Genomic DNA, 24103 nt, shown 5'->3' with positions numbered 1-24103 from the left:
GAAGGTCTTTCTGGGGCCAGCAGGTTCTCCGGCCAGAGCAGGAGGCCAGCAGAGTGCTGAGTGAGATCCTGCACATTCTCTTCCAACCAAGAGAAGGTGGGGAGGAGACTGACATTTAGGGGCCAGCTACACAAACGAGGTACTTTACATGTACGTTCTCATTGCACGTTCGTCACCTTGTGAGCTAGGCTTTATTCTTTTTCAGTCTTGCCGACAGGGACACTGCGCCTCACCCAGCGTATAAGCAACAGACCCAGGATTTGACCTCATGTGTCGGGTTCCAGGCTCCCAGATCACCTCCGAGCAGCTGCCCAGGGAGCACAGCTCCCCAGCTTGTGTTCCAGGCTTGTGCTCTCGGATGACACGTTGCATTTTTTTTTTTTTTTTTTTTTTTTGACAACGTTGCATTTTGCAAAGCTGCTCTCCTGCCCACCAGACTCTGGGCTTCTCCGGGGCCCGACTCTGGTTTCCTGCCTCCAGAGGTCCCCTCTGACTTCCGAGAGTAGGTGACCTTCTGACTCACAGTTTCACTGCTGGGAAATGGCGCCAGAGCCACTGTCTCCCCACCCCCCCACCCCCCATCCCTCCAGGTCACAGGGTGTCGAGCCAGGAGGAGCAGGGAGGCACATGGGATGGAAAGTCAGGCCTCCTCGAGGTCAGGGCCTCAGGGAGGCTCCCTCCTGGGCCACCAGGGAGCAGCAGGGCAGCTAGATGTCCAGACTCCTGGAGCTGCTGTCCCGAGGCGAGAAGGTCAGATGGGGATCCGAGGGGTAGTGAATAGGCCTAAACCACAGACTGGGCAGATTTAGTTACAGGGCCAGGGGAAGCCCAGGAGGGCGCCCGCCCTCTTAGTGGGTGTCCAGCCTCAGCACAGCCCTGCTTCCTCCTCAGGTGTGTTCTCACCCCACCCCCTCCTCCCGCTACCCCTCTTTCCTTCCCTCCTTCCCAAATCCTGAGGCTTCTCTGCATCAGCTGCCTGCATGCGTATCTCCCCCCCTCCTACACACACGCACACGCACACACACACGCACACGCACACACACGCACACACACGCACACGCACACACACACACATGCCACCCTGTGTTTGGCCCCATCCTTCCCCCTACTGGACTGCAGTTTGAGCCTCAGCTCTTGTCCCGAGCCGAGGCCCTCCCCCAAGCGTCTTGGACCTCCATCATCTCTCCTGACGGGAGCGGTGGGCATCTGGGCAGATGGGACCCCGGGGAGTTGTGAGGGGAGCTCCGCGGCAGGAGGCTCCCAGGCTACTGCGGTGACAATACTCCGGCAGCACCTGGGGGCAGCCATCTGGCCCAGATCTCTCGGGTCGGCCTGGTTCTCAACCCTACAGTAACAAATCAAAACACCTAAGAGATACCCTTAAGCCCTAGAAAGCTCCCCGATGGTGGCCTTTACTTCAGTCCCGTTCTGTGGTTCTTCTTTAGCATTAGCACCAGGCACTGGCATTTGGAGGAAGTATCTGAGCGTTGACCTGGAGTTCTGGGCGTGCAGGACACAGAGCTCCCGGCCTCCAGCTGCAGCCCCCAGCCTTGCCCAGCTGGGTTCCTAGGAGATCAGGCCTTAGCCCACCCTGCTGGCAGGTGGCCCAGCCGGGGACAGAGCCCAGAGTCCTGCTCGCCAGCGGGAGCTCCGAACCCCAGAGAGGGCCTACTGGGGTGCAGACATGGGGACCTCTGCTCAGCGAGGGCACAGCCTGACTTCCCCTGTTATGGAAGGAGACAGACTTAGCCATAGAGGAAACCAGAATTTGTTTTAAATAGCAAGAAAGAGAGAACTGCTGTGGATTACAAATACCCGACAGTCTCTTTAAACAACAACAACAACACACTACTTTTGGTTTCAGATGTTGATGGGGGTTTAATACACCAGGTAACCTCAAATACCGGGGTCTTCGTCCATTGCTCTCTGCAGTGCTTTCTAATACAGTGTGAGAGCCCAAGGCGGGAGCAGGCGTGGGCAGCCTCAATGTCCCAGAATCCTAGAGTCCCTGAGGTCATCTAGTTCAACAGCTAGTCCCTCATCTTCAGGTGAGGAAACTGAGGCCCAGAGAGGTGAAGAAACTTGTCCAGAGTCACACAGTAAGCCTCTGAGCTGGCACCAAAAGCCCCAGAGGGGGCAGTTTCCACCACAGCGTGATAGGACCCGAAGGCCGAACGCCCGAGCCTGGGCTGTGTGTGAGCTCATGACTTGTGTAGAAGTAAAGTCTGCGCAAAATAGCAGAAGACAGCCTGGAAGCCGGAGTCACAGAGATGTGGGTTCAGGTCCAGCTGTGCCACTTGAAGCTGGGTGACCTGGGCAAGTTCCCTAACCTCAAAACAAGGACACTCACACGCCCCTCATCGTGGTCTGTTATGAGGTCAAAAAAGGGGTAACCTGGGTGGACCACCCAGCACAAGGCCCTGCACAGCATAGAAATGAAGTTCCTTCGTTTCCCGTAGAATCTCCATCCCTTCTTTTATGCGCCCCTGTCCTCTGACTGGACAGAGGGCGAATTTGTCATAAAGACTGACAGGAAGTCAGAGATCAGTGTGGGTGAGTCTGGGAGCAGGGGGTGTGGCGGTGAGGTCTGCCCACCCGAGGGGGTCCTTGTTGATCTGGGAGGAGGAGAGTTTCCAGCCTCTGCAGGCTGCTGGGTGGAGGGGCGCCGGGAGCCGGGTACGTGTCTGCAGAGGTGGGAGACCCCTGCAGAGCATGGATGCCCCTGGGCTCAGCCTCCCTGGGGGCCACCTGGAGGAGCATTTGAATTTCATTTTACTCGCCCCAGGGCTACCCTGTGCCGAGGGTGTTACATGTGTTTTTTATAATCCTCACAACAGTCTGTGAGGCAAATACTATCATTGTTCTCATTTTGCAGAAGAGGAAATGGGCTCACAGGTCACTTGGCTAGTGTCATGGTCGTTAGTGCCTCCACCAAATATTTCCGGCCCTCTGCCTGTGGCACAGGGCAGGCCGCATGCCCTCACTCTGGTGTTAGCCGTGGCCCTGTGACGTCCTTTGACCAATGAAATGTGACCAGAGCTCACATGTATCACTTGTAGGTGGAAGCTTTCTGCGCCCCTGGTACAGCACACAAGTTGATGCTGTTCAGAGCGTACGCGAGGCATGAACTTTCATTGTGTTGAGCCACTGAAATTACGAGCTTGTGTGTTACCTTGGCAAAGCCCACCCTACCCGAACTGATGTCCTTAGTAAGGCGCAGAGCCAGAATTCTGGTCTGGAAAGATGCCTGAGGGCCCAGAGCCGCCCAGGACTCTAGCTGCCCACCTCGGACTCACAGACGCCCCTTTGGGCTTCTGGTCTCCGTGCTGCACGGAGCCTTGTGGGCAGGTAGAAGCGGGTAGCAGCCTCTCTGCTCCACCTGTCTCCACCCCCCTTGATGTTTGCAGATTGCTGGCTCCTGGGGACTCACCAAAGGAGCGTGGTTTCCCATCCACCTCTGGCCAGCTGTGCTGAGCATCCCTCAGCAGTCCTCAGGAACCACTAAGAAAAGCAATTAGAAAAATCCCAGGGCCTTCCAGTGCCACTGCCCATTGCCTGCCGAGGAACGGTCGTGGAGGTGGGTGTCAGGACACACCTGTGCTAACCCCCAGCTCAAAGCCTGGCTCTGCTCAAGTCACTCTTTCCCTCAGCCCTCACTGAAATAGGGCTGCCGCAAAGGGTTGGGTAACTGCCCAGAGACCCCAGACAGATCCAACTTCTCAGAGGCAACGTACCAACAGCTGTCATTTCTGAATGTGGTGCCTGGTGCCATGCAGAGCGCTTCAGATCTGGGCTGTCCTGTACGGCTCACGGCTCCCCGAGGAGCTGGGAGCAGCTCTCATCCCTGTAAAACGAAGGACACCGAGAGGTGCCCAAGGTCGCACCACAAGTGGCAGAGCGGGGTTCAAACCCAAGCAAGCTGGTGTCCTGCTTCCTCCTGAGTCGGATCCCTGTGGAGGAAAAGGATGGTGGGGCCTCGGCAGCTGCAGAGCTGCCACCTGCTGCAAAGACTCGGATGTGGATGTCCTAGCAGCTTTTTGCGGCGCCAAACTGGGATGAAAGGGTAAATGTGGAGTATCGCACAATGGACGCTACTCAGCAATGAAAGGGACAGGACCATCGGTACATGATAGGGCGCGGATGAACCGCAGAATAACTGTGCTGAGTGGCAGACGCCAGCACCAGAAGAGCCCGTGCCTTGTATGTCCACGGAGGTGAAAATCTAGAAAATGCAACCCGAGCCATCGAGCGGCCCAGCGGGTGCCTGATTGGGGGAGGATCTCGAACAGAGTCGGGAGGGGCAGAGGAGGGGTCATCAACAGGCACCCAGAAATCATGGGGGGGGTGGACATAGCCATTATCCTGGTGGCGCTGGCAGCTCCACGGGGGTAGACATTTTTCAGAAACAATCCAGCCGTGTACTTTATGTTCAGTTTATTATAAGTTAATTATCACTCAACAGACTGATTTTAAAAGAGGTCATTTGCTCTAACTTCATTCCTTACACAGAGGTGCAGGGCGGCTGGTGACTTACCCGGGTCACTAGGACAGTCACCTGGAGTCCTGGCCACCTGAAGGTTAGCTGAGCCCTCTGCCTGGCCCCATGTGGCCTTTGGGCTCACGGAGGGTCCCCCTCCGCCAGCAGGAGGACAGTGGTGGGGAATTAGGAGCACAGATAGGGAAGGTGGATGTACAGAAGGACGGTGGACACCAGCCAGGAGCCGCGCTGGGGGAGCCAGAGATGAGGTGGCGCCACAGGACTGGGGACCCCGAGAGAGGAGGTGTGGGGGTGGAGCCCCCCGCCCCACCTGGTGAGGTGGGGGAGACGGCCCTAGCCAGGGCCCCAGAGGAGCCATCCCCCTCCCGCTTCCTCTCGTGAAATTACAGATAACCCCACCCTGCCCGGGAGCTCTTGATTTCTGTCCCGGAGGGAGCATCCTTTCCTTGCGGGTATTTTTTTTTTTTTTTTTTTTGCGGTACGCGGGCCTCTCACTGTTGTGGCCTCTCCCGTTGCAGAGCACAGGCTCCAGACGCGCAGGCTCAGCTGCCATGGCTCACGGGCCCAGCCGCTCCGTGGCATGTGGGATCTTCCCGGACCGGGGCACGAACCCGTGTCCCCTGCATCGGCAGGCGGACTCTCAACCACTGCGCCACCAGGGAAGCCCCTTTCGTTGCGTTTTAATAGCTATTTGCTTCACCCAAAAGCTGCAGAGCCAGTGGCCAGCAAAGGAGCATTTAACACGTTAAAAATAGGAGGAGAGGGAGGCGGTGGAGGGCGAGCACGCAGGATTAACCTCTAAAGTGCCGGCTCGCCAAACATACAGCCAGACTGAGGATTCTGTGGACAGTCTTGAGTACCAGCACCCCAGGTGGTGTGTGTGCTGAATCTCACGGGACAATTTTAGGGGAATTTCAAAGGCCCTTTGACCGTGACAGCCTGCATCGGCCTGAGGTGAAATTATCTCCTGAGTCCCCGCGGGGGAGGGGGCACCCCCCATCCCTGACTCCAGTACCAGTTGACAGTGGGGACTCTTTGTCTTGAGGGGATTAGGGAGGAGGAAGGGTGTGGAGAGCATGAAAGAACTTCTTTCCTCTTTGACTTCCAAACTGGGTTGGAGGATCCCAGGAGAAGGCCCGCCCTGGGGGGCCTTCGGGGGTCTAAGTCAGGACCTGAACTAGCACGAATGCGGAGGGGAGGGGCGCCCAGGTCTGCCTCCCACCCCCAGGCCAGACTGATGAGTGCCCCTAGGTCTGGCAGAGGAGGGGGTGGGCTCCCGGAGAGACAGTTAAACTCACAGTGCCTGGTGCAGAAGCCGCTGGGCCCCGGTGCAGACACTCCTCATGGCCCCCTCTCAGAGGGGGCCCCTCAAGTGGTGACAGGTGCCGGGAGCCCCCCCCCCACGCTGCCCGAGAACAGCCCTGACCTGGCGCCCACCTTGTGAGACTCTCTCCCAACCGATGTGTGTGATCAGGACATCAGGACACATATACACAGCCACCAAATGGAAGGCGGGGCTCTGGTCCCCAGAGGGGCGGGGGTGGGCTTGTGGTGCTGGGCAGTGGGGAAACCCACCCTCATTGTAGTAGGTTAAATATTGTCAGATTGCCTATTTGTAGACAAAAGGGGTAGAATGTTGGCAATTTCAAACGATTCAATGTAATGCCTGTTTAGCAGTTTACTTAGTGTGTCTCTGGCGGTTGCCCTTCCCACCTCCCTCTCTTCCTTTCTTCCTTCCTTCCTTTTCTCCTCGCTGCGGATACAAAGTTGATAAAGAAATCTACTACCTTTGGGAAACACCGTATACCTGGAAAAAACAAGCTGTAGCCTCCTAGTTATGATACAATGTAACAAGTGCTACAGTAAAAGTGAGTGCTAAGAATTATCAACTGAATAAAAAAGCACACGATGTGAGAGCTGTGAGTTCAGTTTTGTTCGGGGACTTACTGAGGACTACAGCCCGGGAGACAGGCTCTCCGTAGCTCTGAAGGGGGGAGTCAGCATGTCTGTGATTTGGAGAAGGGGGGCTGCACTCAGGCACACCTCTCGGTAAGGGGCTGCTCGTCACCAGGAGCGGATGTTTCCAATGATGACTTTAGTGCTTTTCTAGGTGTGAGAAGATGCACGAAATTGGGCTCATCAAGTGTGAAACTATAGAACTCTCTGAAGGCCTGTTCTGCCAGTTTCTCACAAAGCACAGAGAGCCTCATTCCTCATCGCTCTGACCTCGTTTCAGCGGGTGTCGAAGGTCCGCGACGCAGTGTCAGTGACTTCATTCTTGTGGAACCGGGTGGCGAGTGGCCTTCTCTAGTTGGCAGAGTTTCCTGGGGCCATCAGAGGGGCCCGACTGAGACGGAGGACAGAGGGCTACCGGGTGCAGAGGGGTGCTGAGCGCGTTGGCTGCGTGGGCTTGGACAGGCGCTTGGAGGGGTGTGGGAAGGGGCTTGGGCCAGATCAGTAGAGGATGAGGTGGGACTGGGTCAGGGATTGTCCTGCGATCCTCCTGATAATACGGGGTGCCGACAGCTCAAGAGCAGCGTCCAGGCCCCTGTTGGACACCTGGCCTCACTGCTCCTCGGTGGGTAATTGACTTGGCTTTTCCCGGAATGGGCTCCACAGCAATCCCCACTTCCTGGACGGTGTTGCAAAGGCTAAATGTGACATTGCGTCCGTCAGGCACCGCATGAACCGGAACCGGCCTTGATGACGTCAGCTGTTACCATTCTCTGTATGACGACACCACTGGTGGAGATATTTTAAAGGGCCCACGACTAGAAGTGGGCTGGGCTGGGTCTGCAGGTCTCACTGGCCTCCTTCTGGAACCAGGCTCCTTGCACGGACTCGGACGCTGGGCTCCACGGCCCTTTCCTCCTCTGGGTCTTGGTTTCCCTTCTTAACACAGTGGAATCTCCTCTGCTGATCGTTTTATTTAAACAAACAGCCCTCAGCTCTCCCTCCTCTGAATCCTCCAAATCCCCGCATGTGACCCTCAACGTGCTGCTCTGACATCCTAGCGTTTTTGAATTCGTGTTCGACACCAGAATTAATATTTTACCCTATGTATTTATGGCAGGCTTCTTTTAAAACGTTTCTGTTCCCTGGCTTACTAAACTGGATTTAAGTTCCATTTAGGAGACGGCAGTATGGCACAGGAAAAAGAAGCAATGGGATTAGAAAGCTCGGGGACAAATCCAGCCCTGCCCCTTCCAGCTGGGAGACGCTGCCCCTCAGTCACCTCGTCGGTAAACCGCCAGCAGGAACCCTGGTGCAGTGGGGAGTGTCACTTGCCATCATAAGCTGTCAGTCCCAAGGCAGGAGTGACGTGTTACAGGGATCAGATGCCAGCAAATGGGTCAAGGTTAGCTCTGGGTCGTCAGTGCCTTTTCTAGTGACCTGTGGAGCCGGCCTCCACACCCGAGGGCTACGGCTAAGAATTGTAGGGCCTGTGGGAGGACCAGACCCGATGCTGAGATGCTGGGCTGAGAGCCGAGCTGCCCAGCATCCTGTGAGACACTCAGCCTCCTGCCGTCGTAACCTCTGGCTTTTTCTGCAGCCAGCGTCTGACAGAATCGAAACAGCAGGTGCTCACCGAGGGCCGGGCCCTTCCAAGGCCACTTTCACACCTTCCAGCAGCCTGCATGTAGTTTATCCCCACTGTACAGGACGAGGGGCAGAAGCTTGAAAGGGTCTGTGAGCGCCTCGCGTCGGAGCATGGAGGCAGGCGGAGGGACTCGGGGCCGCACGGGTGGGTCCAGCTCCAAGGCTGTGCTCCTTCACCCTGCAGAGGGCAGCCATGCCCCTGCTTCAGGGACCTCTCGGCCCCATCCAGAGCCGGGCCTGGAAACGCACTGGGACCACAGCTGGGGCGGGAACACCCCCCCCCGCCCCCCACTCTGAGGAGGGCCTGGAACCGAGCCCAGCCTCCTCGGTCCAGAGATGCTCCGGTTGAGCTCCGCACCTCCCAGAAGGCAGGGATGGCTCCCCTGGGTCTCAGCACCTGGCATGAGGCTCAGCGCCCACCCCGCCCCCAAGCTGCGCCCCGCCCCCCTGGCAGATTCCCCCTGCCCCGCCCCCCAGCAGCGGGATCCCAAGTCTGCAGGGAACCGGCCAAGAGAAGCTAGGCGTGCGGCAGGCAGCCCCTCTGGACACCGGCTCTGTCGGACGGCCGGGCTGACAGGAGGGGCCTGCCTGCTCCCCGCAAGGCCCCCGGCCCCCAGCCTTCCACACCCGTGTTCCTTTTATACTTCACCTGAGTGGCCTGGGGGCCCTCTATGGAGAAACCCAGCGATCATTTGAAGGGGAGCTGGGGAGAGGCAAGGTTTTGTACATTCTGACGAATTAGAACATCCTGCACGTTGCAGAGGAATCTGCCTGAACTCTCGGAAAGGGTGAGAGCTGGAAGGTTCCTCAGAGCCCGTGTGCACGCGTACACCTGTCACGTGGGCTGGGATGCCCGGCACAGACGTGCCGGATGGCGCAGCCATCAGGGCTGTGGGGCTGAATCGCGCCTTGGCCCTCCTACCCGCTGCGGGGCCTTGGGCACATTACCTGTCCTCTCCGTGTCATACTTGGAAAAGGAGGATGATACTTCCTCGGTATCAAGAGGATTAAATAGTTAATCTACGCAGGAGGCTTGGAGCAGGGCCTGCTGTATTGTTGGTATTCTGTACACGTTAGGTATTGATATAAGATGCTCCGGTCCCACTTGTAAATGGAAACATCCTTCTATAGACCTTTGCAGCGTACGAAGGCCTTTCACGTGTGCCCCAGGTTATTTAGTTTTTCAGCCATGCTGCGAGGTGGATTATTTCAGCTCCCCGCCAAGAGGAGGCATTGGAGGGGACAGTTTGAGCGGCTGGCTGGGTGGGGCTGAAACTGAGGAGTCAGCCTGCACCTCTGGAGGCCGATTCCTGCCCCGCCTCCCCGGGCACTGGGCAGTGAGGGCACGAGGCTGCAGCCCTGAGCAGGTGGCCCTGGGCGGGTGGGCTGTCAGCCAGGGCAGGGCCACACTTCTCAGCACTTCCCTGCATTTATCTGACAGTGATTGAGCCGCTCGTCTGTGTTGAAAAGTGCTCAGCTCTGGGGTTAAGGGCCAGCCTGGTGGACATACTCCTGCTTTCGTGGAACTTGGCCTCAGTCCGGTGTAAAATAAACGTCACAGAGCAGGGGTGACCCCGGCCGCGATGGGGAAACACGTGTCCCGTCGCTGGGCCACCTAGAGCGTTTGGGGGCATCCGGGGGATGCTTTCTGCAGGAATTATTAGAGAAGCTAAGATGTGGAAGATGATGGCCAAGGGGTCCGTGGGGTTGAGGGTTCGGGAAGTTTCTCCCCACAACAGCATGTGGCGCTCAGAGGGGCGGGCAGCTGCCCCCGGCTGGGCTGCAGGGGGCTGGCAGGGCAAGCACCCTGCCATGAGGGCCAGGGCTGGGTCGGAGCTGCCTGCAGCCCAGGCAAGGGTTCTGCACCATATTCTGAGGCTTTGGGGGCCTTTAAGGGTTTTACGTTGGGGGATAAGACAGCAGGTTTTCTCTGTTTAGAAGGGTCAGGGTCAGGCTGGGAGGAAGGGAAGTGGTGCTGGGAGGCTGTTCCGAGGTACAATAGACGAGGCATGAAACGCGGACTGAGTGTCAGGAAAGTCACCATGGGGAGGGGACAGGTTTGAGAAATACTTGGAGGGGGAGTCCACAGGGCACAGTGGGGGAAGGTAGGAGTCCAGACAACACTCAGACTCCCGGGTTGAACAGGGGGTAGGGCCCTGAGGTCAGCAGGCTGCGGGGACGGGTGAGGAGGTCGGCTTTGGACACGATGTGCTTTGGGCACGAGTGGGACATGCGCAGAGCTGACAAGGAGCGGCACAGGACCGGCGCTTGGAGGAGATGGGCCGGCCGCGCAGCGCGGATTGTCAGGACTGCGTTAGGAGAGTGATGGGAGCCTCTGGGGGACTGAGCCAGCGGGAAGCAAGGCTGCAGGACACAGAACCCTGAGGACGCCCCTCCCCGGAGAGGTGGCTGGCCTGGGGACAGGTGACAGGGAGGCTGCAGGAGGGAGACGGGAAAGGGGAGGTAACTCGGGAGAGCCGAGGCCACGGGCCTTGCAGGAAGGGGGGAGAGGTGACAGCACCTCACGAGGGCTAGAAACTGGGTGAGCTCGGACTCCTAGGGTCTCAGAGCAGGGGTGGGGCTGAAGGCGGCTGCCTGGCACCAGGCGAGCGCAGGGGAGGGGAGCCGGCCCAGGTGAGAGGCGTGGTCCTCAGGAATGAACTAACCAGGTGACAGGGGAGAGACAGGTAGACAGGTGAGAGAGGGCAGGTAGACAGCAGGTAGCTGGACGGCAGGGGGACGGCCAGGATGGACGTGCAGGTGGAGGAGGGCAGTGAGGAGGGGCGGACGGTGGCTGGGCTGGCCGAGGGTCGGCTGCAGGAGAGTGGGGTTGGCTGCAGGAGAGTGGGGTCGGCTGCAGGAGAGCGGGCTCCCGCTGGGTCGGGGGGCCGGGCGGGGAGCGAGGGGCACAGCGGGCTGTCCGTCAGGCTGGTGACAGGAGCTGTGGGAGGGATCTTCTGGGGGCATCTCTGTGCAGGAGGGAACAAAGCCTTGCTGAGGGTGGAATGGGGGCGGGTCCCTGGTGCTGAGGTTTGAGGAGGAGACGAGTGGAAATGGCTCCTCTGACGGGGACCCCGGGTCTGCAGGGCACCGGGGGCGTCATCCCCCTGCCCCGTGCGGCTCCCAGTCTGGGCGGCGGGGTTGCTAGGAGGTGCACGGGAGGTGCACGCGAGGCCAGTGGGAGAGCTGACGGCGGGGGGAGCGTCTGCCCTGGGAAGAGGGGAGGGCCCTGGTCGGACCCCAGTGCTAACTCTGCCCCTGGCTGGCTGTGTGACACAGGCACGCGAGCCACCTCTCTGGGCCTCCAGTGTGGCATCTTCAACATGGCCTCTCCCGCTGCTGGAGAACGAGCGGGTACCGTGTGTGACGGTGCTCTGGGGCTAGGATGTGTCTGCAGCTGGCACGCAGGAGGGAGTGGGGGCCACAGCCCGTGCTTCATCCTGTTACACACTGCTCCTCGGTGGGTGCGGGAGGGGAGGGGGGCACTGCGGGCCCCGCTCCCCCAGGCGGAGAGCAGGGCCCCCCCCGAGGCTCTGGGGCCGGGCGGGCCGTGGACTCTGGCCAGGACAGTGGGGAAGGGTGGCTGCAGGGGACCTGCCCGGGGGGCTGCCCAGCGACGTCCAGGAGCACCGCCTGCTCCACGGTGGCCCCTCTGCTCCTGGAGGAGGATGATGCAGAGAGGCCTCCGTGGAACGGCGGGGGTGTGTGTGTGCGGAGGGTGTAGAAGGGCCCCCAAAGGAGACGAGCAGAGACAGGTGCCCTGTTGCAGCCCTGGAGACTTTAATGTCCTGCTGGCACTGACCAGGCCTCTTTGAATGACCCCAGAAGCTCCATCCCATCACGCCTCTTGCTGGTGAGGAGAAGGGCCTGTCCATCTACCTCCTGACCTTGTGGGTGGTTCCTGTCTGTTTGTCCGTCTAGCTGCTGAGATGGGGGGCTGCCGTGCTGGGCCAACCCTCCCGCGCCAGCCCCCCACCCTTGGCCATGCCGGCTCTAAGCCCAGGCTGACACCCATGGCCTTCACAGCCTGCGGGGAATGAGGGTCTCCTGGGAGCCCTGATGCTGGTCGAGGCTTCCCAGGGAGGACCCGAGGCTCCAACGCCCCCGGGCACTGGCCACACCCTCCAGGGTCTCTCGTCCCTTCAGAAGCTCGGTGGCTGCCACCTCCACTTCCTGCAGTTCCATCTGGCAGGCTTCCACCAGGGTGTGGCCCGTTGCCATGACGAACTGAGCATCGGCCGCCAAGGTGTCCAGGCCCCCTCGAATCAGAGCCTGCAGGCGCAAGAGGTGGCCGGGTGGGTCTTCCCGCGGAGCCTCAGCCCCTCTCCACCCCAGGCCATTGCAGGGCCACCCCGGGATGCAGTCCAGTGCCTTCCTAGCCCCCCTCACCTCTCGGATCAGCAGGGCCATGGCTGGGGCCGGGCACCCGGGGGTACCATCCTTGGGGGGCGCTTCCTCGGGCAGGGACCCTGGGGTGGGGCTCCTCTCCTCGGGCACCAGAGACTGTGTCCCCACAAACTGTTCCAGGTGCACAGAAGCAAAGACCCATCAGGAATGCTGGAGCCCACTGGGATCAGGAAGCCCCGGCTCTTCAGAGGGAGCCCCAGCCAAGACGCTCAGGAAGCGGGGGACCAGGGGTCCCATCCCTTCTGCTGTTGAATTACCACTGCAAGCTCCCCGGCCTGTGGCCCATTACCTGGCAGGGGTTGGCAGGTGCCTGAGCTCCGTGTATCGCCCTCCGGGGCAGCTGTCCCTGCAGCCTCTCCCCATGGGACTTGCTGTGGGGTCCTGTGGGCACGGTGGGCCGAGGGCCAGAGGGGCTGCTGACTCCTGTTGGGAGCCCTGGGTGGACAGAGCTCCCCTTGGCCAGTCAGCCCCGCCCTGAGATCCTCTGGGTCCTAGAGGGTGACACATGCCGAGGCCCAGCCCACCCCAGGCCTGGCGGAACTCCCCACTGCCCATCCCCCCAACTCTACGTGCCCTGGGCCCTGTCCCTGTGGGTTTGGGAGGGGATCAGGGCCAGAGCCTGACCAGCTTTGGCCCAGCTGATCTTGTGCTTGTGTGCGTGTGACTGTGCATGTGTGTGTGCGCGTGTGCGTCTGTGTTGGGGAACACAGCAAGCACCCTGGTCTCCTGTGAACTCCAGCCTCCTCGGGCCCCTACTGCCACACACAGCGGTCCAGGACCCACTGAGAGGCTGCCCGGTCATCTGCTGAAAGGCAGAGCTGAGGTGTCAGTGTGTCCAGGGCTGTCTTCAGCCGGGGTGGAGGGGTCCGAGCTTCCTGGTGTGCCAGGGAGGGCCCTTTCACAGTGTACCACCCACCCCCAGCTCCCTCGGTCACCTGGGCGGCCCCCTTCCTCTGCCTGGTGAGGAGCTGGTTCCCATCGCCACAGGCTCCCAGCCCTCCCGGCCACAGGCTCCCCAACTGGATGGAAGAGCAGCTCCCCAGGCCTTCCTGGGAGAAAGTCAGCCCCTCGGGAGCACAGGAGAGACTGACCCAGGGTCCCCTGGGGCTGGCCGGAGGCTCCTCCTCTGGTGGCAGGCGTCTCTGTCTCCCCTGGGAGCTCCCCTTCAGAGTGGACGCTGAAATGGAAGCACGGCTGATGGGGCTACGGGCTCCCCCATCCCTGCCCTCTGTGGTCCCCACACCCTTTCCCTCAGGGTCTAGGCCCATCGCTCTGGAGTGGCCAGCCTCCTCTCCTCCCATCTGCACCCCTTTGCTCTTGGGCCCCTCCCACACCTGCCCAGCTCGGGCCTCACACCCCTGAGGACACTGCGTCTCAACCTCGGGTGCACGTGGATCACCCGGGAGCCCTCACATTTGGTCGCAGGGTGTCCCGCCTAGAGCCCACAGTTCTGGAAGCTTCCTCCATGCCCCTAACCAGTTAGGTCCTGGGCCCTCGGCCTGCTCAGGACCTACTCTTTGACATCGTTTGGTCACAGTCGGATCACATGGCACGTTCTCCTGACAAGACTGCAATCCTCTGGGGGCTGGGCCGGGTCTGCACGTCCACAGCACCCAGCACCGCGGTGACCCCACGTGCAGGCGCCCTCCAAGACTTGTGGGCTGAGTTTGAAGGGTCTCAGGCCAGAAGGGGGTGCAGGCAGCCCCAGCCTGGGAAGTAGTGGTTCCCCGGGACTCTGCCCTGTCCCGCCCATTCCTGAGGCAGGGGAACCCAGCCTCTCCAGGCCAAGGAGACGCCCAGTCCCTGGGACCGCTGTCTAGAATAGAAGCTCTGCTTGGAGCCCAGCCCATAGGCCACGATGGCCGAGACCCTCTCTGCTCATCCTGCTGTTTTTCCTGACACTCATGTAATCACAGATTATATTCAGCCCTGAGTTGGCGACATGGGAACCACCTGGAACCCAAATCCAAGGGCTGAATCTTAATTCTTCAGGTTTCGTAGGATGCGCCCTCCCCTTCTAACCTAACGTGTGCCTTTCCCGGGTGAAAAGCCAAGACCACGGAAGAAAAGCACCGCTGGGCACTGACCGACACCGACCCGAGGCTGCCCCCTGCTGGCTACACACGTCTCTGCCGTCCAGGCCCGGCCTCCTGCGCAGCAAGGCGTGGGCTGGACCCCAAAGGGCGCAAGGCAAGCAAAGCACACCCTCCACATTTCGGGGTGCCCCCAAAGGCCCGGAGCCCACTAACCATGTCTGCCCAGTCTCACCCCAGCCCCTACATGCCGGGCTGACGGTTGCCGCCACTACCTGAAAAATGCCGGGCTGTTGCCATGGTTGCTGTTGCCACCGGCAACGTTGGCGTTGGCATTGTTGGTGTTGGCACGGGCAAGGGGGTTGGTACTTGGATGCTGAGGGAAGTCCTCCAAGAAGACGGGTGACTCCAGCTCCTGCATCTCTATTTCAGTAAACTGGAGGGGTCTCTGGTTGGCCATGTGTGGAGGCAGGGAGTTGGTCCTTTCCAGGAAGCTGTCCACCTGGCCAAACAGGCCTCCGGTCCTCTGGGGGCGAGGAGGACAGGGGAGGGACTGAGACCAGGCACCAGGGATGGATGTGCAGGGGCTGCCACCCTGGACGACAGACGGCACCAGGAACAAGGCCAGAGGAGAACAGGGCGGGCTGTGAGGCCGGAGAAGAGACCATCGCCCTCGGGGCGTTCTCAGTTTGATGGGGTACGCGGGACACCCGTAAGAACTGTACGGGGACCAGACACCGGGACGGGAAATGCAGGGTGTCGGGGAGCCCGGAACCAGGCAGTCTGGAGGACGGGCTCTAGTCCAACCTCCGAAAGTAACTTGCTGAGCGGTACTGGACTCAGACGGTCTTTCTGGGCCACCATTTCCTCATGAATAACCCAGAAGGTTCAGCTGGGTGGTCGTGAGGGACCCTCCAGCTCTAGGAGGGAGGACAGTGAGACAGAAAGCAGCTGGGGCACCTGATAACGGGGGCTTCCGATGGATGGACGTTGCCTCAGGCTTGTGGGGAGGGGAGGCCGGGGAGGCTGGGCAGAGGAAGGTGGGAAGGACATGACACCTCAGGTAGCTGGGTCATTGGTTCAGAGTCCTGGGAGGTGTGGGCGGCGGGTATCCTCAGCCCCCCCACCCCGTTCTGCGCGGTGGGGCTCCTGGCCTCCTTTCCGCTCCCTGGCCTGGAACGCGCCTGCGCTGGCGTGGCCGGGGCCTCACTCACCCGGAATATCCCTTCCTCCATCGCGGCCTCCACCATGGCTCTCTCCAGCTCTTCCTCGGCCGTCAGGTCTCCCGAGATGGTGCGGCGGATCTCAGGGGCTGCCTCTTCCTCAAGGGTCCGCAGTCCGGCCTGGGGGCACAGAGGGACTCAGCGGCCCCCCGAGGCCAGGAGGGGAGGACGAACTGCTTCTCACGGCCTCCCCCTGTCTAATTCGGGCAACCAGGGCTTCCCTGAAGGCCCAGCTCCGCCCCACCCTCTCCCGCCCATTCGATCCCCCTGGGCTCCTGCTCTGCCGCTGGGATAATCCAAACCCTGATGGCTCCCAAGGCATCTTCTCTAGGCCTCACAGGGGGTTTCATCCCCCGCCCAGGCCTCCAGGCCGGGAAATCCTCTCATCAGTACAGTCTTTTAGACAAATGATCTCTTCCCATGGCACGTGCCATTTATACCATTTTTTGAGCTGATCAAAGTTCATATCACCAGCAACGGGACAAAGCAAGATTGGTGTCACCTGACAGTTTGCAGTGACAACGCAGCATCACTTCTGGGACATTGCTGTCCAAGATGCAAGCCCTCAATCTGTCACGAGGCAACACTGCACAAACCCAGACCGAGGGAATCGCTGGCTGGGAATCTTCAAAGTGTCAAGGTCATTTCAAGGAAAGACTGAGGGACTACAGACTAAAGAGATATGACAACTAAACGCACTGTGTGATTCTGGATCCGATCCTTTTGCCATAAAGGACATTATTGGGACCACTGGCACAACTTGCACGGGGCCTGAGGATTCCATGGGACTCATGCATCAGCTTCCTGATTTTGGTGGCCGCATCGTGGTTATGTAGGAGGGTTATGGAGGAGAATGCCCTTGTTGGCAGGAAATACACACTGACCTGTTCTGGGTTGATAGGAATGACCCTCAAACGGCTCAGAAAGAAAAATTTTTTTGTATCATACGTGCAACTTTTTAAATTGTGAGATTGTTTCAAAGTAAAAATTGAGATACATTTGTGAACGCACAGCCCGAATACGTGAATATTTTTTTAATGTATGCTTTATGTGCGATATACTTAACATAAAAAACTGAAATTAAAAACAGGCAAGATAGCCCAAAGTTCTAGGTTTCTTTGCGTACCCAATGGGTCATTTCAAGCACCTCCCCTCCCCCGGGAAACCTGTTCTCTTTGGAGACCACTGCTCTCATCTAACCCAAATCTCTCCCTTGTGTTCAGGGGATAGGACCATGGTTTAGGGTCGTATCATGCAGGGCTGGAAGGGCTCCTGGTTCTTCCCTTGAGGTCAAAGCATCTTCCATCCAGAGCTGTCATCTCTGCCCCTACTCATCCTGGCTCCATCCTGCCCTGTCTGCCTCCACCGCTGCCCCCAAGGACACAGAGAGGGAGCTGGAGTCTCGAGAGCATCTCAGCAGTGGAGCTCCCTGGTGCTCGGGATGGGCTTACCTGGATCTGCACGGTGTCCTTCTTGGGCCGGTACCCGTAATATTCCTCCTGGCGCCTCATGAACTTCCGGAAGTGCTCCTGGATGAGAAATGTGGCGTAGAACTTCCCCACCGTCACCTCGTCATCTGCAGGGGGCGCAACAGGGGCCAGTGGGCATCTGAGGCTGGGGTCAGCGTAGCCGGGTCCAGGTGCCCCTCGCGTCCCCCTCCTCTGCTTGCCGATGTGACCCCGATGGCTGCCACAGGGTCCACCCAAGGCATTCACGGAGGGCCAGGCTGCTCTCCGACTCCCGTGGGGCTCCCTGGAAGCGACCTTCTCCCCTGTCCTCGGCCGCCTCTGCTCTCTGGTCTCCCAAAGCGGCGCCCACCTCCTATGGGAGGGATGACCTGGTCCAGGAGCTTCATGCTGGTCCTCTTCCAGATCTTCTTGATGATGGCCCGCAGCTCCTCGTTGGCCTGTTCGAAGTTACCTGGGGGCAAGGGACAGGCCAAGCCAACCACACTTGACAAAGCCACCTAGCGCTCCCCGAACCTCTCGCTCAGCAAATGTTGGCTGGGTTTTCCCTTGTGGTGGCTGTTTTGTGGGGAGGGCAACGCTGTTCCCCCGGGGCAGCCCGACCCTCAGGTCACATACGCACTCCCCACAGGCCTCGGCTTCCAGCACCTGGAGTGGCTGATTGGAGAGGCTGTCGCCCCCCATCCTCCCCTCCGCCCGCCTGCGCAGCAGCCTTCCATCCCCCACACCCCGTGGTCTGTCCCGCCTCCTCCAGGCAGCCGTCCTGCTCCTCTGCTTCATGCCTGCGAAGGCCCTGCTCACCTGGGCGGTAGCTCTGATGCCGCTGGGTCCCTGCGTGAGGGACACCCCCATCTCCTCCCAACTCCCATCCCATCTGTCCTCCCGGCAGGGGGGCCTGCAGGTTCAGTGGGGCCCCGTGCACACCCAGCAGCGGTCCAGCGGACCCCGGTGGGCCCCACCCCCGTGCTCACCCCGCCACTCCCTGGCCCACCCGCATCAGACCCGGCTGTGTGGGAACAGAGCCTTGGTGACCTTTGCCCTGCAGAATTTGGGGGCTCCCGCTGTGCCCTGAGGGGCATGAGAACGTTGTGGCCACGGCCTGGGTCCTCCCTCTGCTTCTCCCCGTGACTGTTGATTCTGACCTTTAGCTCAGATTCTGGTAGAATCCGCTAGAAAACTCAGCCCCTGAGAGGAGGGGACTGCCCGCACCTTCCGTCTTGATCTTGAGTGCCGTGCGGACCAGGGCGAAGAGAGTGGCGTTGAAGGTGACCGTGCCGTCGCTGTTCAGGGGCATGTTCATGCCCACCAGCCGCTGTGCAGAGAGGGGGCTCACTGCCAGGCCAGGACCACTGAGCCGGGGGTTCATCCTCACCCGGGCTGGGGGCCGGCAGGGGAGGGGACCGGGCGCTACGCCCTCCGTGACGGAGGGAAGGATGAATTGGAGACACTGTTGAGAGTTTAGGTCCCAGGCGTGTGGGGACCCAGGAGACGACTGCTCTGAAATGACTCACCCAGTCGGGCCCTCGCCAGTGTCCCTGCCCCAGGGCCAGGTGGGGGACACCCCTCGCTGGCAGCTCTGGTTACCTTACATGCTACCCGGTGTGGGCAGAACTTCCCAAAGCCCAGAGGGGGCTGGATCCTTCTCAGCAGGGTCACCACGTCCAGGTGTTTGATTCTGCCCCTGCGGTAGGACACCAGACCTGTGTACCTGGCAGCCCCACCCAGACCTCCCTTCCGGCTCAGAGAACGGCCGAGGGCGGGGGAGCCAGGAGACAGGGGGATGCTTCCTGATTTCCAACCGTGCTTAGGGAGTGGAAGCTGAGTGTCCATTTTAAAGAAGAAACGATGTTTGAATTCACTGTTGCCCACCACCAGGAATGGGCTCTTTTTTGGGGGGTGGTAAGAGGCCAGAATCCCCTCAGATATGGGATCTCCGGGCTGGAATCTGGACCTCACTTCTCCCATGGTGGAGCCTTCGCTGGGTTTTAGTCAAGCTGCCTGGGGGCTCTTGGGATGTATTAACAGAAGTAGAGGGTATGGATCAAGGGAGGTGGAAGCTCACTTCCAGGGGCTGGTAGGGAGCTGGAGACCATGTCATAGGCTGGGAGATTAAGTGAGATAATACACGTCGTGGTTGGCACAGCACCTGACACCTGGGAAACAGTCATCGAATGTGAGCTTATTACCTTCTTCGAAGGAAGGTAAGGCAGCTGTGCTTCCCAGCGCTAAAGTGCACCCGAACGCCCCGAGGGCCAGGTTAACGGCAATGCAGATTCTGATTCCGTCATTCTGGGGTGAGGCCGGGGAGGTGGCGGGGGGGTGGGCTCTGCATCTTTATAGAGCTCAGCTTCTTGGTCAGTGGACCACACTCTGAGTAGCCGGGGCCTAAACTGCCTGGGGAGGTAGTGAGTTCCCTGCTCCTAGAAGCATCCAAGCGAAGCTGGATGACCATCTCCCAATAAAGGCGAGGGGGCTTCTGCCCTGGGAGGCTGTAGGATCCCTCCCAACCCTGAGGAACTCCAAGTCTCTGTTCCGGGCCCTCGGATAATAAAGGGAGGGGCAGCCCCCTCCTTGTCGTTAGACTGGAGAGTGACTCGCTGTCGGACTCCAGGACGGGGTCTAGACCAGAGGAGTGGATGGTTGAGGGAGGGCCCAGCACAGAGCCTGCAGGAGGGACTCACTTAGCCTCTGGGTCATACTCTGCCCAGATGGCCTTGAATTCGTCCAGGTGATGAGGGCCCAGGATGGACCAGTCCCGTGTGAGGTAGTCAAAGTTGTCCATGATGACAGCCACAAAGAGGTTGATGATCTGCAGGAGGAGAACCGTGGGTTCCCTGCTCGGAAAGGCAGGTGGCACAGGGGGCGGGGCGGGGGGAATGGGGGCTTCCACGGGGTCTGGGGTCCGTAGCTTCTCCTGCCTGGGCCCTGCCTCCGAGCCCTTCTGGTGACTACATCCCGCACACGAGCAGCCTGTGTCACTGCTCCGGCCCACGCGGTGTCCACTGCCGGGGCTCCTGGGGTTCATCCTTAAAAATCCCAACCTCAGCCTCTCGTCTGCCCCCCAGAGGGACGCTGGTCTCCCCCTGTGCCGCTCTTGTCTGTCCTGTATTGTTGGGTGTCCCTCTGAAATGCAAGGTGGCACTCAGTGAGTGCCTTCAGGGCTAAGGCTGTGTCCTGTTTGCCTTTCTGTCCCCTGCACCGAGCCCAGGGAACGTTAGACGCTCAAGCAAGCGCCTTAGTGAACATAGAAAAGAAAAAGAGTGAAGAGCGAGGGCCTGGGGCTGGGGGGCTCTTTGTCTCCCGCGAGTGCAGATAGCAGCCCTGGAGCCTCAAAGCCACCTGTGCTCTGTTTCCGAGCCCACTGCTACCTCCTTCGGGACCTCGTTTCCAGAGTCTCAGCCTCCTCACTGGGGGGCAACCGCCTCTTCCAGGGAAGAGAGAGGGGCGAACGGCTTTACTCTGTTTTAGGGTAGAACCTCACTAAATTCTTTTGATTACCAATCGCTAACAACAACAGCAAAAAAGGGCCAAGCTCTTAGCAACTCCTCTGGAGCAGGCAAACGCACTCGGAAAACTCAGCCACGCCCAGGATGACCAGAACAGAGTCCCGTCTCCTGAGTCCCTGAGCTATAGGTCCCTGGAGAGACAGAGGCGACGGGAGGCGGGGGGTGGGGGGATCACCCTGCCTCAGCGCATCTCCCCGCAGCCCGGCCGCCCTGCCCTCGCGCCTCACCAGGAAGGCACAGAGCATGTAGAAGCTGATGAAGTAGTAGTAGGCGAAGTCGGTGCCACAGGTGCGCTCCTCCCCCGGGGCGTAGTCTGACTCGGGGTCGCATAGCTGGCCGTAGCTGCAGGCCAGCAGGATCTCCTGCCACGCCTCACCCGTGGCACACCTGGAAGGCAGGGCGCCGTGCGCCTCTCACTCTGGGCAGCGGTGGAGAGCAGGGCGTCGGGGGGAGCAGGCCGGGCGCCCCTGAGGACCCCGGGTTCACGTGCTGCCCAGTGTGAGCCAGGCCCCACTGCCCCTCTGTGCTGCGCGCGGTCCCCCCCAACTCTACCCCTCGTGGGGCACCACAGGCAGGAACTGAACAAAGAAAGGGGGCTTCTCGGACAGAGGGGCAAAATCAATCCAGGATTCAAGTCACCGCTGGGGCAGCAAGAGAGCAAGAGAGCTGACCCGGGGTCGGCGAGGCCTCCCCGTCCCCCCAAGGGACATTCGAGCTCCATCGCCCGCCTCAGTGCAATGAGGGTGGGGCGATCTGCGGGACCCCACTCAGGACCGGCTGCCTCCTTTTCGACCCCCAGGGCACAGTGAAGACGAGGGCCACTCGCGCAAAAACGATTTAAACAGCGGCTCCGGCTGTATGGGGTGAGCATCTGAAAAGGACAGCAGAGCCTTGGCGCTTCGGCGCGCTGGGTCCACACACACGAAGCCAGCCTGCCCCGCGGACTAGGGGAGGGGTGGGGACAGCTGGGGCCTCTTGCCTGAACAGCAGAAGCACGGCCTGGGGGAAGGTCTGGAAGTTGTTGTTCCGGTTGATCTGGGTCCCGTCCACCAGGGCGACCTTCCCGAGCAGCTGCAGACCAGGAAGCACGGACGGTGGCACCCGCACAGGTCCCCCCCGGCCCGTCTCCCACTGCCCCCTACTTCCTCCAAACCCCCTCCACTTCAGGCCCCGTCAGACCTGAAGCCAGACGAACTGGGCTGCAGTTGGCCCTCGAGCCTCGCAGGGGTATAACTTTACAGTCAGCTCCTGGGCCCTCCGTATCTGGGGCTCTGCATCCACGGATTCAAACCACCACAAATCGTGGGGTACCACGGTACGTATTTACCCAAAAAATCGCATATACGTGGACATGCGCAGTTGAAACCTGTGTTGTTCAAGGGTCACCTGTATTATCAAGGTTGGGTGAAGTTCTTCCCCTCAAGCCAAAGAAATCTGGGGGGGTGGGCCAGTTGCCCTAACCAAAAGCTAGTCAGGGACTCAATGTGGGGAGCAGGGTGCTCCAGGAGATCGTAGGCCGAGACCACCCGAACCTCTGACGGGGCCCTGGAGAGCAATCTGGCCCTTGTCCGTCTGCCCACAAAGCCTCCCCCGCCTCCATGCCCCGCGCTGCTTCTGCTTGACTGGTGCTGCGCCGTCTGGGGACCACCTCCTCCTCTGGTCCTGCAGCTGAGCCCAGGGCTGCCGGGAGACCGGACGGGGGAAGGGTCCAGCCTGCACGCCGGCCAGAGGCTCCCCTCCCGCCCCTCACCTGCATGCCGATGACGGCGTAGATAAAGAAGAGCATGACGATGAGCAGAGCCACGTAGGGCAGGGCCTGTGGGCGATGACGGAGGCTCAGGGCGCAGGGCCCCGCCGCCCGCCCCGCAGCCCCGCCCTGCCGTCGTTCGCGTTCACCGCGCCCCACCCCCCCGCCCCGCCACGGCTGGGTGGGCGGGGCCGCACACCTGGAAGGACTTGATGAAGGTCCAGAGCAGCGTGCGCACGCCCTCCGCGCGGCTCAGCAGCTTGATCAGCCTCAGGACGCGGAACAGGCGGAAGAAGGCGCTGGAGATGCGGGCGCTCTCGTCGGGGTCCTGCGGGGCGCAGCCCCAGGATCAGTCTGGGGCCGGGTCAGGGGGTGAGAGCAGGCAGGCGGGGCGGGGCAGAGTGTGCGGTACGAGTCGTGCTGGGGGGACTCCCAGCCCGCCCCGCGGCCCCTGCTGAGCACTCGTGCTGGCCCTCGGGGGCCTGCAACGCTGGTGGTGACGCGGGCTGGGCACCAAGCAGTGCGCTGAGTGGACGGCGATTCTGCCCCCGGGGCAGCGGAGGAGGCGGCGGCCAGGCCCCGCGCCGGCTCTCCTGGGGCTCCTGCCTCATCCCACCTTCTCCCCGAGCTGCCACTCAGCCGAGGACCCTGGCAGCTCTCCCGCCCCTCCCCTAGTGTCCACCCAGTGCAAAGTCTCCCAGAAGCTCAGCTGCTCTGCGGCCATCAATTCAGTGGCCACACCCTGCCCCGCACAGGGCTGTCCCAAGCCGGGAGGCCTCTGCCCACGTGCCAGCCTTAGACACTGGATGACTCCGGCCAGGGAGAGCCCCCTGCCCGGCGTCCCGTGTCCCCACAGGCTTGGTGCTGGTGACCTGTCACTAAGGTTCTGTATCAGCCAGTTCTTTCTGGATGTTCCCATCAGCACAGAGGCCCTGTTTCCCAGGGCTCCGAGAAAGCCACTGCATCCATGCACATTCTAGTAGCACAGAGCTCGCCGCCCCCCACCCCGTCCCCACCCGGACCCTCTGGGGCCTGCTTGGGGCAGGGGGCCCTGAGTGCGTCTGCCCCATGCAGTCCAGCGGCCAGGCCCGAGCATGCATGCTGCAGGGCAGAGCTGGCGGGCGAGCCCTGCAGGCTCATGCAGCCTGGAATTACAACGTTCCCGCAGCTGCCACCCAGGCAATACAGTCCCCCGCTGGAGGCCAGGAAAGTCTGTGGAGAGAGAGAGGAGGGGGTGTGGGGAGGAGAGAGAGGAGGGACACGGTGGGAGGGCGGTGAGGAGAGGCGTCAGAGAGGACAGGCCACATAAGAGTTAAAGAGAGAACGAGGCAGAGAGGCAGGGGGTGAGAGGCCCCTAGGGGCTGCCGGCCAGGGTCGGGCGGGTGGGGGCGGGTGGGTGTTGAGGACGGAGCTGTGGGGACAGTGAGGCCACAGGCTGGGGGCAAGGGAGCCAGGAGAGGAGGGGAGACCAAAGACGGGCAGGTCCCTTCTCGCCCCCAAGATGCAACCTGTGTGTCTGGGGTCTGTGATGCTGGGGCCGTAGGGGGGCGGCACGTGGGAAAGTACCTGCACTCATGGTCACAAGGGGAGTCACACGAGTCACACCCCTGTCTCCTGAGTCCA

At 60.7% G+C, this 24103-nt stretch overlaps 1 protein-coding gene across 3 annotated transcripts in view; it reads right to left on the bottom strand.

Moving 5' to 3' along the window:
• Positions 1 to 11790: 11790 nt before the first annotated feature.
• The window catches only part of CACNA1S (calcium voltage-gated channel subunit alpha1 S), a 61517-nt gene continuing 49204 nt past the window's right edge, over positions 11791 to 24103 (bottom strand). Inside the window, exons 29-44 of one of the 3 annotated variants that reach the window (XM_089905870.1) lie at positions 23636 to 23692; positions 22680 to 22808; positions 22484 to 22549; positions 21713 to 21804; positions 20961 to 21120; positions 19909 to 20036; positions 18812 to 18908; positions 18437 to 18539; positions 17580 to 17681; positions 17213 to 17337; positions 15729 to 15881; positions 14814 to 15091; positions 13597 to 13682; positions 12795 to 12886; positions 12488 to 12616; positions 11791 to 12370 (exon numbers count right to left, since the gene is read on the bottom strand). In XM_089905870.1, coding sequence (XP_089761996.1) covers positions 12119 to 12370; positions 12488 to 12616; positions 12795 to 12886; positions 13597 to 13682; positions 14814 to 15091; positions 15729 to 15881; positions 17213 to 17337; positions 17580 to 17681; positions 18437 to 18539; positions 18812 to 18908; positions 19909 to 20036; positions 20961 to 21120; positions 21713 to 21804; positions 22484 to 22549; positions 22680 to 22808; positions 23636 to 23692 — 2049 coding nt within the window. In that variant the 3' untranslated portion in view covers positions 11791 to 12118. Of the gene's footprint in view, positions 12371 to 12487; positions 12617 to 12794; positions 12887 to 13596; positions 13683 to 14810; positions 15092 to 15728; positions 15882 to 17212; positions 17338 to 17579; positions 17682 to 18436; positions 18540 to 18811; positions 18909 to 19908; positions 20037 to 20960; positions 21121 to 21712; positions 21805 to 22483; positions 22550 to 22679; positions 22809 to 23635; positions 23693 to 24103 lie in introns of all 3 variants that reach the window. The other 2 variants (XM_089905902.1, XM_022562026.3) reach the window with 2 other exon arrangements.

Source organism: Delphinapterus leucas, chromosome 1 (genome assembly GCF_059928025.1).
Source record: "Delphinapterus leucas isolate spDelLeu-1000000601 "Yukka" chromosome 1, BTC_Dleu_Yukka2, whole genome shotgun sequence".
NCBI classification, from domain to species: domain Eukaryota; kingdom Metazoa; phylum Chordata; class Mammalia; order Artiodactyla; family Monodontidae; genus Delphinapterus; species Delphinapterus leucas.
Note: the sequence above shows the minus strand (reverse complement) of the source record. Positions and strands in the feature narration are given on the sequence as shown.